The 13,916-nt window shown below is 37.8% G+C and overlaps 1 protein-coding gene across 1 annotated transcript; it reads left to right on the top strand.

Annotated features, from left to right (window-relative positions):
• The first annotated feature begins 4,066 nt into the window (after nt 1-4,066).
• pnpla2 (patatin-like phospholipase domain containing 2) lies at nt 4,067-12,067 on the top strand. The gene is made up of 9 exons (XM_055042628.1): nt 4,067-4,630; nt 5,022-5,254; nt 5,563-5,628; nt 7,108-7,317; nt 7,859-7,919; nt 8,262-8,462; nt 9,179-9,311; nt 10,062-10,184; nt 10,691-12,067. The coding sequence occupies exons 1-9, from the start codon at nt 4,444-4,446 to the stop codon at nt 11,010-11,012; spliced, it is 1,536 nt and encodes a 511-aa protein (XP_054898603.1). The 5' UTR covers nt 4,067-4,443; the 3' UTR covers nt 11,013-12,067.
• The last annotated feature ends 1,849 nt before the right edge of the window (nt 12,068-13,916 follow it).

The raw sequence follows: 13,916 nt of genomic DNA, 5'->3' as shown, positions 1-13,916 counted from the left end.
CCGAGCAATGGTCTGGGTCTCCTCTGTCTCTTCCTTGCTGATTTGACCAGGATGCCTAAATGGTGGAATGATGAGTTTGGCTCCAACTTCATGAAGGAGGTCTTGAATGAGGAAGCCTTTATCTGCCATGACTTCATCTCCCAGCTCAAGCAGAGGAAGGATTCCACTGACCTTCGTTATTTCTTTGTCGGAGATGCAGCCTGTGTACAACGCTGAAATAAATGTCACCAACCCACAGGGAGCAACTCCAATCAGCCCTTTCAGAGTGGTGGTTCTTGTAGGCAGAGAACGTTTCAGACTGTAAGGTGAGGGATGATGGCATTTCCAGAGCAACTTCTGTGCAGTTCAAGATGACACGGACATTTGGAGAGAACTTCAGAAATTTTTGAGGCATACTGGCTTTTACCTTCTCACGACTAATCCACAGGTTGATAGAAGAGAACACAATGAAGAGGTAGTTGGCCCAGGTGATGGTCACTCGGCTGACAGTAGCTATGCTGACTTGAAACATGTCAGCAATGAGCTGCTCCTTCATGCCACTGCTACCCTGAATGATACATCAGGAACTCATCAATCAGAGGCATGCAGCAGGCAGGGCTGGCTTCAGCACATGCTTCCTCTCCAAGTTTCTGTGCTCTGGTCCAGTACACCAGGTGTGATGCAGAGGGTGCAATGGACTCCCAGAAGATCCGGAACACACATTCAGATGGAAATTTGGTGTAGAACCGGATCTGGTCATCAGAGGCACAGTAGCGGCTAAAAAGTGTGGCAGACAAATCCACTTTTTGAAGTCTGGCCTCCAAACTCCTTAATATAATCCAGAGCTTCATCAAGTGCACCTGTAAAACCACAAAATAAAATAGCAAAACATACGGTTAGCAATAAGTTTTAATTATATATTTGAAACATTACTTCTGTGAAGATCAATACATGTTGTGAGTCAGAGCATGTATGTATACAGCCATTGACTTAATCTCTCCACAAAATACAGAACCACATAATCTCATAATTTCATTATTATATGATCATAACAATAATAATATTATTATAGCAACAGTTATATTTTACTGAAATTATCTTACATGGAAAATATATACAATGTACTATCTTTTACCTGCGGATGGATGTGCCGTGTAGTCATGGTCCGCAGTAGCATCTTCAGCGTGGCTAGCTTTCTGAGAGAGGACAAACTGCCGTTTCTTAGCCCTCTCAAAAACAGACTCTCTCACTGTCGGTGCAGTGAAGTTATTCCAGGCAAACAGGGAAGGAACAGATCCACTTTTAAGGCGCCTGGTGGTGGATCCGCTGACAAAATCCTCCGGTGTAAAGTGGCGGCTACATACGAAAGTGCTCCCCGTCTTTATGCAAAAGTCCGGACCTTCATCTCTTCGGATCGCTTGGATCCACTGCCTCCGTTGGTCCGGGTCCGTCGGGAACGCATGATATGACAGATAAGGCTGTTTTCTTGCCCTACATGAACAACCAGGGACTGAACAAAAACAACTGCGCCGAGACTGAGCCATTTTCCTAGCCTTCTAATGCTAACGCTATAGCCACCGGAAGTTGTCTAACTCCACATCCGCTTTAAAACCCGGAAGCGTGAAAAAGGTATTTTAAGCAAAAACATAAATCTATATTTCTTGTGCGAGGGTTCCCATCAGAAGTTAAGGTAGAATATGTTAATATTTAATATTGTTTTAAAGGGAAATTAAAATAAATGGGACTGAAAAATGAATGAAAGAATGAGTGATTTAATAAATAAATAACAAATTAACTTAAATTTCCATAGCAGACTATTATGTAAAAGCAGTCAAACACTGTATATAGTTTGTCCAAAATCATAGCTTTTTTATTATTATTATTTAAGGTTATCTAATCAAGATTAAACTTGCTGTCCCAAAACATGACATGAAAAATCTGAAACAATAAAAACCTTTGAAGCATTTTCAGGAATAACATTCAGCTATCAAATATCTTTGTTAATAATTTTAGCTACATGTTTTTGTTTATTGTTTTTTTTTTAAGTTTGCGAGCCCCAACTATGTTTTCTGGAAATCTACTGTGCCAACCAGTAGGCATCTTTGATGTAATGTTTATTTCAGCCTGTGTTGCAATAAATTATATTAAGTTTTCTGATGTACAAAATATATTTGAACACATTCTGGCAAGATCTTTGATATTGAATGAAATATTTACTTTTCCTATTGTACAAAAAAAAAGAAAGAAAAAAACATTAGGATCAGAAAACATTTTCCTGTACTAAAGTAGACCAATTCAGAAATTTTATTGACGTGAGGTCTCAGATCTGAGACCTCTTGTTTGTATACAAGGTTTGTTATTTTCAGTTAAACTTAAAAATGCTTTATTTATCCCAAAAGGAAATTCAGTGTTGCCCACTTTATTTGGGGGTGGGGCTATGTCACACATTAATGACCAGAAGAATTGCTGCTCTCTTGTTATTGCAGAAACATGATCAGTGTGACGGCGCCACTCTGATACAAAAAAATATATATCATTATAAAGAGATAATTATATTATGAGATACTATTTCATTATAATAAAATTATCTCATGATAATGAGATAAAGAGACAATGATCTAAATATAATGAGATAGTATCTCATTATATATTATGAGATAGTATCTCATAGTATATAATTATATAGTATCTCAATATACTGTATTGAGATACTAATTATGATAATATTATCTCATTATAATGACATTGTACTGTGATAGTATCTCAATATAGTATCAGATACTATCTCATTATATACTATGAGACAATATCTCACTATAATAGATATTATGAGATATGTAATGAGATCCTATCTCATTATATGCTATGAGATATTATTTCACCACCGCCTCCAAGGCTTCGATGGAAGCTTATGCTGCTAAAATGGCGAAAACGAAATCAGATCTGGGCTCTGCGACCAGCAAGTGCAAAGTGGCGGTTAGAAAAAAAGAATGAACAAATAAAGACCCTGCACGTCATCGGCACCAAAGGCCTCAAACCCACCCGAACAACACTTTTTTATCTCCTCATGTAATAAGTCACGTTGCGTCAGCAGCCACTCTACTGCGCATGTCGCCTTTACACTACTATTTAACTATTTGAATTATGGACAGTTGTGCTAATTAAATAATTTACATCCTGCAGACACCGCAGATCGCCTCTCTTCATGAAAATTTATATTTTAGGAAAACCCTGTTCTGGTTTCCTTATTGTTTGCCATGTTCGTCTCATTTAGAGGGACTCTGCTTAACTCACTGAGAGTTGATCATTTTTCCCTGAATAAAAGCGCTTTATTATTGTTATTAATATCTGATGTTTGGGAAATTTTCTCTCTCATTCATAGACTTCCCTGCATTTAATCATTACGGCTCATTCAGACTGAACTCTTTTTAGAATAGAAATCTATAAACACAGGGAAAGTAACACATCTTGTTTTCACAATAGGATGTGTTCATCTGGACCTTTCTCAACACGGACTTCATTTTGTCTTATTCTGCGAACAGTTTATTCAAAGAAAGTGATCAGTCAGAGATATTGCACAGTGCACTTTCTATATTTGGGGCTTCAAATTTCCTTTTGTTAAAAACATCCAAGATTTTTGTTAATAACAGTAAATGTTAAAGTTACATATCCCTTATGAAATATACAGGCACTGTTTTTTTTAAAGTCACCTTCTATTGGTGGTGCAGCTTTTCTATTATGAAATGAAAAGCTTCATGCAGCGCATTGTGGATTTCAGTTATTGTCATGTAAACTGAGGCTTCCAGAAATCAGTTGACCTTTCTTCCAGATCCTTTTGTGAAACAAACTCAAAATAAGACATCTGCTCTCTGAATCTTTTTTTTTTTTTTTTTTTTTTTTTTTTTGCATTTAGGAACATAAACATTGAGCAAAACAAAACGTGGAGTTCCGCCTGGGGAAATAACTTTTGACAATGTCAGAAAAAAGTGACCGCAAACTGACTTCATCTGTAACTCAGCGATGAAAACTATGATTGGACAAAATGTAACTTTGTACAATTCTCATTGGTCAAGGTCCTTTTCCGGCTAAAATGTGATTGGTCAAGCTGTTCATCCTGTATCCTCCCTCTTGGTTACGCAAACAAAGCATGTGAAATAATAACAATCGCCTAAAGTTTACTACGTATTTATTAATTTCCTCCGACCTAGTTTATTTAAAAAGCTGCTAAGAACTTTCAGTGTTACGGAATTTGCGCGTCGCTTTCTAAGCTACGTTCATTTTTAATCGCTTGCTGAGGCAATAGCAATACTAACTGGTACAGGTTTAGTACTTTGAGTAAGTCATGCGAAAGGGGAATGATTTAAATTTTAGAGTCTGTTATTGCAAAAGAAACGTGTAAGCTGTTTCGGAACGTTTTAATTGAAAGTGAAGCTTTTGCGTCCCCGGTCCCAGCTCTGGACAAGCATGTTCCCGTTAGACTCGCCCTGGAACATCTCCTTCGCAGGATGCGGCTTCCTGGGGATCTACCACATCGGTGTGGCTAGCTGTCTGCAGGAGCAAGCACCCTTCCTGGTGCAGAACGCCAGACACATCTATGGAGCCTCTGCTGGGGCCCTCACCGCCACTGCTTTGGTCACTGGAGTGTGTCTTGGTATGTACCGGCTGTTGTCTGTGCGCACCTGCGTAGGATGGAAAGACTATGGCATCCAGTTTCAATTTTTAGTCGCAATAGTTGCATGAATTGTAACATTCAACCGGCACAAACAAATGAGAATGTAACCTATTTTAATTTCACTTTTAGTTTCAGCTCAAATAAAATCTTTCTTCTTGTCACCTTAAATTATCATAAGTGTCTTAAGAATAAAGATTTTGGGAGTTATTTGAGCTGAGTAGAGTTTGACTTTATTGAACATAGTGTAATAAAAGAATGAACAAAGTTGTATACAAAGAAAAGCATTCAAACAGTCTAAAGAAATAAATGTCTAACCCTGATGTTTGTGAGCTACATGATTGTGAACCTTTGTTCCTGTAATTAACTGCAGGAGATGCTGGGGCAAGCATAATTGAAGTTGCCAAAGAGGCAAGGAAGCGGTTCCTCGGACCCATGCATCCCTCCTTTAATCTAGTGAAGATTGTCCGTCATGTCCTGAGGCGGACTCTGCCCACCGATAGCCCCCATCGGGCCAACGGACGACTGGGAATCTCTCTGACCCGAGTGGCAGACGGAGAAAACGTCCTGGTGTCTCACTTCAACAATAAGGAGGAGCTGATTCAGGTGTATACTAAATAACATTAAGACTAGACACTCTTTACAGCTACTTCCCTATTCTCACTCGTCTGGAGTGAAACAAGTGAAGTTCCTCTAACTCTCACACTGTTACTCTGCCCAGACAAATTCACTCCAAAACAGTCTCAACTATTTATCCATCCATCCATTTTCTGTTCAACCTTTATCCCTCGCGGGTCGGGAGTTGCTAGTGCCTATCTCCAGCTACATTAAGAGGCAAGAGGCAGGGTACACCCTGGACAGGTCGCCAGCCTGTCGCAGCTCAACTAACTTGCAATTATTTGGTTTTTTATTAGGCATGTGTCTGCAGTGCCTACATCCCTGTGTATTGTGGCCTCATTCCTCCCACACTGCAAGGCGTGGTGAGTAAATTCTCTGTTCCTTTTCCTGTTGTTGCCATTCTTCTGTTTTCAGACTAATTAAGTTTAATTTAACTTTGTGGTTTGGGAAGATTTACATTAAAACTGATTTTTCTAATGTGATGTAACTAACTTAATTTTGTTTTATGTTTGTTGCTTTTAGCACATTTTCTTTTTCTGTCTCCATACCCACTGAGGCCCTCCATTCCTTCAGAATGTGTTTGTTCCTAATGGCACATGTGTGTAAACAGTGGTTATAAAATTCCACTAGTGATAGTGTTTGTCTGAAATGTTACTCTCAGGGGGGATGTTGGAAAGTCTTCTTTTTCCTCTTTTCTGTTTTGTTCGCCATGTTTCTAGTGCAAAGGTTTTTTTCTGAGAAATATCACTGAGTGATGCAAGCAGTATCGCTCTCCACTGTGAACTTTGTGACAAGTTTTTCGGAGTATAACTGCATGAGAGAGAGCGTGTGTGTGCCTGTGTGTATGTATGTGGGTGTGTGTGAGCGTGCGTGCGTGTGTGTGTGTGTGTGTGTGTCTGTTTGGATTGAGGCAAAACTTAGAGAGTGGCAGAGCCAAAATGTGATCAGGTGGCCTCATGTGATTTGATGTTTCTTCATTGCCCTCTCATGACTTAAATCCTGATGTCACAGTCTCTTTACACACACACACACACTGTGTAAAGAGACTAACCAGTGGTTTAGTTTTTCTTCTCACAAATGTACACTGATGATAAAAAATAGTTGTGCAATAATGTATGGGTTTGCACTGCAGGATTTCACAGAATGCTACAATTTTGAAAAACACCCTGCAGAAAAAAACTGATTTGTGTGTAGATAGATGGTTGGGATCAGCTAATCCTCTGGCATTAGCATAAATTATAGTTAACAAGCAACTTTTGACTAATTCTGACAGAATTAGAGTTGCAAATGATCTAATTCTATGTGTTAGATAGAGTTCTGACTCTTAATTTATTAAATTATAAATAAATTTATTCTCATGCTCGGTTCCAGTTCTTAAATGCAGCTCTGCAGAATTCAAGATTACATTCCAGAAGAAGAAATTTGCTAAAAAACATGAGAATGAAGAATTTATTATTAAAAATAATAATAATAAATGAACAGCTGCTTTGTACCTCATGTAATGTTACTAAAAGAATATTGTTTGCATTGAACCCTGTGAATTTCTAAAAATCTAATCAAGATTAAAAACAAAAATAAACGTAAGATGTTGTTTTATAGGGGAGAATATCTAAAGTTTATTTGATTGATTTCATTTAAAAGCCTGGTTTGTAGCTTTGACATTTCATAATCTTTGAGAAAAACCTGCCTTATCAATACAGGGGATATGATGTCACTATTATCGCATCCTGTTTTGTTCCTGCACTGTGGATGAATGCCCCCTCAGTTCCGTTTGTGGAAACTTTGTGGATTCATTGATCTGACTCTGTTTGCTCTGATTCTATTTATCTTTTACCATTCAGCGATATGTTGACGGGGGAATCTCCGACAACCTGCCACAGTACGAGCTGAAGAACACCATCACAGTCTCCCCCTTTTCCGGAGAGAGCGACATCTGCCCTCGAGACACTTCCACCAACATCCACGAGCTACGTTTCACCAACACAAGCATCCAGTTCACCCTCACCAACCTATACAGAGTCTCTAGGGCGCTTTTCCCACCAGATCCAATGGTAGGCCTTTCTCTAATAAAATGTTCCGACCCCTAGAGTTTTTTCACATTTTGTCATGCTAAAACTTTGATATTTGTGATTGTGATCATGCAAGTGCAAGGCAGTTGGAGAAAAACCAACTAATCTTCTAATCTTTTAATGTTTTGATCTGTGTTTTATGGTCCGTATTTGTTGCTGTTGAATTGTTTTAATGATTGCAGCATTTGAGATTTCTGTACATTTATTTATTTATTTATTGTGTTTATTAAGAATCCCAAATAGTCTCTACTGTAATAGAGACTATTCCTCTTGGGGCCCTCACACCACACACATTACAATAAAATCATACTTTTACAAAAATTACAAGAAAAATACATTATGAAATATCTGAGGACACAAACAAAATCAAAACATAAAATTCAAGTCAACCGCCTCAACAATTTAAACATTTTACAAACATTACAAAAGGTAATGTTTGCATGTAACAGCATGTAAGATGAAGAGATCACACTGCACTACTTTGACACATAAAAGATAAACGTAAATGTGTGTTTGAATGCAGGTCATGAAGGCCATGTGCAAGCAGGGATATAAAGATGCTCTCCACTTTTTAAAGAGAAACGGTAAGACTTGTTTTATTCAAAGCTACTTTGAATAAATCTGGCTATGAACTAGCATTATTGATTCCTTGTTTTTGTCTCATGAACACAAATGTTTAGGTTGTACACAGCGTGTTGATCCTGATACATTATCAAAACTCATGCTTCCTTTTACCATGTCAGCAAATCAATTGGCTGTTTTTTCCTTGTGATAAGCTCAAATTACTCACTGTAGTTATTTAAGTACACACAAGCAGTGAAATGTATATTTGGTTGTTAAAAAGCAGATTTACCAAAGATATTATATTTTTCATAGAATATATTGATGAATCAGTAAGGTTTATATCTGTGTTGTGTGAAATTCAGGATTGCTTAATTACACCGGGCCTCAAACAGACAAAGCTTTGCTGGCCAACAGAGAAGAACATAAGGCTTGTGATGAAGGGAAGGCTGAGAAAAACAATGAGGCAGAAGAGAAGCCACAGGTGGAGGCAAAAGTGGTGCTTCATGCCAGCTCCTCACTGGATGAGCATATCATCGAGTATCTTCCACCTGCCGTGCACAAAGGTAAGATTTCACTCAACTTGACAGTGTCTCATATTTAATATTTATTTGCAGTTTGTGTGAAAGTCTTCAGTAGCCTTTTTGTTTTGTTCTTCTTTTCTGCTTCATTAACATCAGACTTTTTTTCAGGTTTAAAACAATTATTAAACATGTTTTCTTAAGTCATTTTTTGTTTTAATTGCAGCTATTGTAAAAACACATTTCCAGCCTTTGTTATCCATGCCTTTGTAGATGAAAAACATTTTATTTCCTTGATAGGTTCTAATTGGACAAGAATCCCATATACATATCAAAACTGGTTTTGTACGCCAACCTTAAGTTTTCTAATGAGTCAACCCAAAGAAACTACTTAACAAATGTGGCTAAAAATGTATGGCCTGTGCTTAAAAGTCTCTGCAAAGAGTGAACTCTACCGGTTCTGCCAAGACAACTTGAGATCAAGCTGAGACTTGCTTACATTCAGTGTGTATTAATATACTTAAGCTGGTGTGAAATGAAACAAATTCACAAGAAATTCATCCAATTATGCACCCAAGTATTTATTTATTTTGAAAATGAAGTTGTGTTACCCATCCACCTTGAGAAAATATGTTTCAGATGCATCATCAAAACCCCAAAGTTAACAGCGGTGGCAAACTATATTCACTAAATGTATAAATATATCCACTAAATTGAGCAAGTGTTTAGTTACATAACTTGATGTTTTGCGCCCCCTGCAGCTCTACTAGAGGCCTGCCTAGAGAGGAGGAGCCTGGTGCAATCTCTGGGCAACCTGCTCCCTGTCAGGATGGCATCAGCCATGATGCTCCCCTACACTCTCCCTCTGGAGTCTGCCATGTCCTTGACTCTCAGGTGATGTGTGACTTCATCACATTACACTTCATTCCTACTGTTTCTGATAATGTTGTACGTGTCTTATTGTATGTTTTATAATCAAAGCCATTTTTCAGGAAACAATGTTTTGAAAGTATTGAAACTGTAGATTTGAAGTTTATTTCATCCATTTTTGGGCGAGCATTATTTTCACCCCTTATGAAAGAATAACTTGCTTTTTGTAATGTAGATGCTTAATATCACACTGAATACTTTGAAAAATGCAACTATTAGCTAAAGTATGCTTGTTTATTGTCACAGCTGCAACATTCATTGGTACCTGTAGCAATATCACTCTCCTTTTACAGGTTCACAATTTTTATAAACGTATGAATTAGTAATCCTCAAGGGACTATTTCTCCGACACAGTTGCCCTTTTCTCTGACCTCAAAATTTAAAAGACATTTGACCATCTCATTCACAGTTTGAAAATGTGTGTTCAGGTGATAAAGGCTAAAAGAAAAAAGATAATTCCATGCATTTGTCCATATTTAAATTCTGGCACAAACAAGGTGGATGAAGACCTGAGCTTTTCTTAAAACGATGAACAGTGAGGACTGCATAAAAATGACATCTCTTCATCACCAGGTCTCTTAACTTAACTTTACTGTAATACTTTTCTGCAAACTTTAGCAGGTGCACCATTTTGATAGTTGAGGGCAATGTCTATCGCTGTTACTGGGGATGCTAGGTTGTGCACCGACTGATGATGATGTCTTCCATATACAGGCTTCTGGAGTGGCTTCCAGATGTGCAGGAGGATGTGGGCTGGATCCGAGAGCAGATACAGAAAATCCTGCAACGTCTTCTGCGTCAGGCGTCCAGAAACTTTTCACAGCACATATCTGCCAGGTAGTTCATAAAATCAACAGTTACAGTCACAGTCTAATGTTGCATAACATGTCAGGCATGTCTGTACACAGCGGACTGACAGAGGCTTCTCTCTGCAGTATTTGATCCTGGCAGGATTTCAGCTTTGTACAACCTGCAGAAGCATATCATTTTAGCCTTTTGAAGGTGGCAGGAACTCAAAGCGACTGATATGTCAACAATCAAGCCGACACTGGATGAAAAATTGTTGCGTTTTTGTACATTCTGCTGTCATGACATTAGATTTAGACAGTAAACATATTACTTTAGTCTTGCAAATCTTGCAAAACTCTGCTCCTTTTAGGATAATTTGAAGGAGTTTAAAGCTTCTCTGTCTTTTTTTTTTTTTTGCTGAAAAGCAGAACATGGCATTTTGTGAGTAAAGTTAGCTCAGTACAAAATCTTTTCTCAATTGTAGTAATATATTTTATTTTATATTTATTTACAATTATTTGAGCTAATTTTTCATTTGCAATCTTTTCTACTAGGCTGTTCTGCCACCTGGAGCTTCACCATTACAGGTCCCTCTCATCCAAGTCCAGCTCCAGCAACCTATTTCCCACCTGGATGAACAGCAGTGGCTCTTCAATGCAGGACGTGTTCGACCGGTACAAGAACCGGCTGCTGTCTGGGGTTCTCTGCATCGACGTGGACCTTCAAGGCTCCTTCAAAACCGGACAGATCCCACCAGAGACCAGCCGCATGGCCAGCTTTTTCCAACAAGACTTTGCAGATCATAAAGATTATTTTAATAATCCTCAAGGTGGCAAACCTGCTAAACCTTTGAGCCGATCTAAGAGCTTTTGGTAGGCTTCAGCTGTGATCACAATCCTGATGCTGGAATAGTGAAAAACAAAAATTACACTAAGATATGTTAAAGTTGCAATGTCGATATTGCATTTGAAATGCAGTCAGCTACTTTGCGTACTGTTTGGAAGCAGTGATATAGAACTTTGAAAAAGAATTGATGCTTCCTTTAAGTTTACACCAACACAAAGTTGTGCATAATTGTGAAATGGAAGAAAAATTTATGATTTTCACTTTTTTTAGCTTGTGTTTGTAATCATCCCTGCTGGGGCAACGTCTCCCTGCATGTATACCTGGAAGCATTTTGCGACATGTTTCTGACAGCGTTAGATATCCAGAAACTGACATTTTCACCCATTCATCAACCCCAGTCAGAATGGATGGAAAGGGAACGTGAAAAGCAAGTCTTTCCTCAGATTCTCAACCAAATTTAGGTCTGGACTTTGACTGGGCCTTTCCAACACATAAAGATGTTTCGGTTTTAGGTCTAATACATCCTCTAACATGTTTTCTTCAAGAATAGCCAAGTCTTACAACTTATGACCTGCTTTCTTAACCTGGTGGAATAGAACCATCTCCACATCACGGTACTGCAATGTTTCACTGTCTGTCTGGTTATTCTCTGCCACACTGTGTTTTTTTTTTTTTTTTACAAATGCATGAAGCATGCCACATGCCATACACCACACTTTTCAGGTCTTTAATTGTAAATAATCTTCAAAGCCATGCATTGAAGATTGAAGATTTCTTTTACTTCACAGTTATGGTCGACTGTTTCATTTTCTACTTAAAATTTCAAAACGAGGCAAAAATCTACAAAACTTCAAGAACCATAAATAGTTTTTTTGAGGCACAAGAACATTTACTGGGTTTTCAACGTTCTTGGACCAATGCCCGAGTCAGAAATAAGCCGTTAGCTTCAGGCACTCATGGAGTACTACATCAACAGAAGCACACTTAAAATTTGCACAGTTAGTCAGTCATGCACAAACTTGAATTACAGGATGTCACAAAGATTTAGCACAGTAAAAAAAAAAAAAAAAAAAAAAAAAAAAAAACAGTGTTGATGGTTTTAGTGGAAGGCAGTCAGCCACAAAGTGAAGCAGCATTTTCCTGCCTGCAATTACTTTTGGCTCACAGGAAGCACTGGACAAACGGAAAACATTAGAGTTCGTTTGTTAAAAACATTTACTCCATTTGCGTGATGCAATTTCCAATGCACTATGTTTAAAGAAAGCTTACTTTGTTTTTAACAAATGTACTCATGTAAATGGCTAAAATAAATTGATGTGTATGCAGTACCTGAATGTCATGTAGTTGTCATGTATATTTCCAATCATACTTTTTATAATTTTTCTCTTTTTTTCACTGCTTCTTTCTTTAGTTAATTATTTTAAAATATATTTGGTGTTTTGTTCAGTGTCAATCATTTTTTTCAGATCTGCACATTTCCTACTTCTTAAGTAACCAAACTCTTTAAATACTCGTCATGTACAGTGTGTTTCATTTTAATAGAACATTTGATATGCTGAAAACTTACGTTATTTGCCAAGTCAATGTAGTGTGCTGATATTGTCACCAGGTGTCATCATGTTTAGAATTTGTGATCATAAAATAAACTGGTACTCCCCACGATTAACTACAGCATATAACTACAACAACAGGAACAACAACAGAAAAACTTCCATCTTATAAAAAGACAAACAGGAGCAACAGTAGGCATATGCTGCAAACCAGCCAAGTTTAATTATAAACTACAGAAGATTTTTCACTGTTCGTGGTGTAGGATTGGCATAAACTGTGTTTGTAACTATTATGACAATTAAGTAGAAAATTACAAAAATGTCAAGTAGTAAAAATGTCAAGTAGTAAAAAAGAAAAACAGAAAAAAGTAGTTTTTTCATGCACCAAATTTAGACTAAGTTTTATTCCCCTGACCTCTAAAACCACGGTAGGTTTGGATTGCATAGCTAGATGTTTGTGGCTTTTTAGCAATTCAGTCATTTAAAAAAAAGTTAAACTACATTTATCATTCCTCCATTATAAACCACGTATTAAGACGCAATTTGGCATGAAGCATACATTTTTCAAAGTACTTTTTTAGGTGTATCACTTTTTACATCTCTCAAGTTTTTGTTTTAATAATGATCTTTGTTGTTATATTTGGAGTAAGAAAAAAAATATTTTGATATGACTTTAACAGTAGCAACATCTGTCAATCCTTGCTCACTTTTAAAGGCAATTTAGACCAAACTGTTATGCTGCAGGAGGCAGCCAGAATACATAGAGAGTCCTACACATGCATGCACACCCTGGAATCTGGACATGTCGTCAATCGGCCTAAATTTTAAGGGCAATTTTGACCAAACTGTTATGTCGTGGACTGTAGGATTACATGGAGAGTCCTACACATACATGCACACTCTGGAATCTGGACACGTCGCCAATCACAAGGCCACACAGAAACACATAACTATGCACACACGCATCGAAGAGCATTTCAGAGAGACCATTAAATTTAATAGTCGTGTTTTTGGGCTGTGATGAAGCTGGAGTACCCAGAGAGAATCCCCACATCTGAACACCATGCAGAAATAGTCCAGGATGGAATTTGAGCCCAGGACCTTCTTGTTTGCAAGGCCAAAATGCTACCAACTTCGACATTTTGTCCATTCTAATTATTTTAGTGGATCAAAGGTGGCGAGAAGTAAAAAAAAAAAAAAAAAACATTTTGTCAAGCGCTGAAGCTGAAGTAGCGAATTTCAAACTAAGTTCAGCGTCTTTAATACACTTGTGTGGCAGTAAGTAAGTAAATTCCGAGCCATTCCTGAAGGCACCAGGGGCCTGTCGTAGAAGTTCTCAGCGAAGTTTGCGGTTTCAATTGTAGAGATCGTCCACCAGGTGGCG

This window comes from Poeciliopsis prolifica, unplaced genomic scaffold, assembly GCF_027474105.1.
Source record: "Poeciliopsis prolifica strain line A6 unplaced genomic scaffold, Auburn_PproV2 SCAFFOLD001, whole genome shotgun sequence".
NCBI classification, from domain to species: domain Eukaryota; kingdom Metazoa; phylum Chordata; class Actinopteri; order Cyprinodontiformes; family Poeciliidae; genus Poeciliopsis; species Poeciliopsis prolifica.
This window is presented reverse-complemented; position numbering and strand designations above follow the sequence as displayed.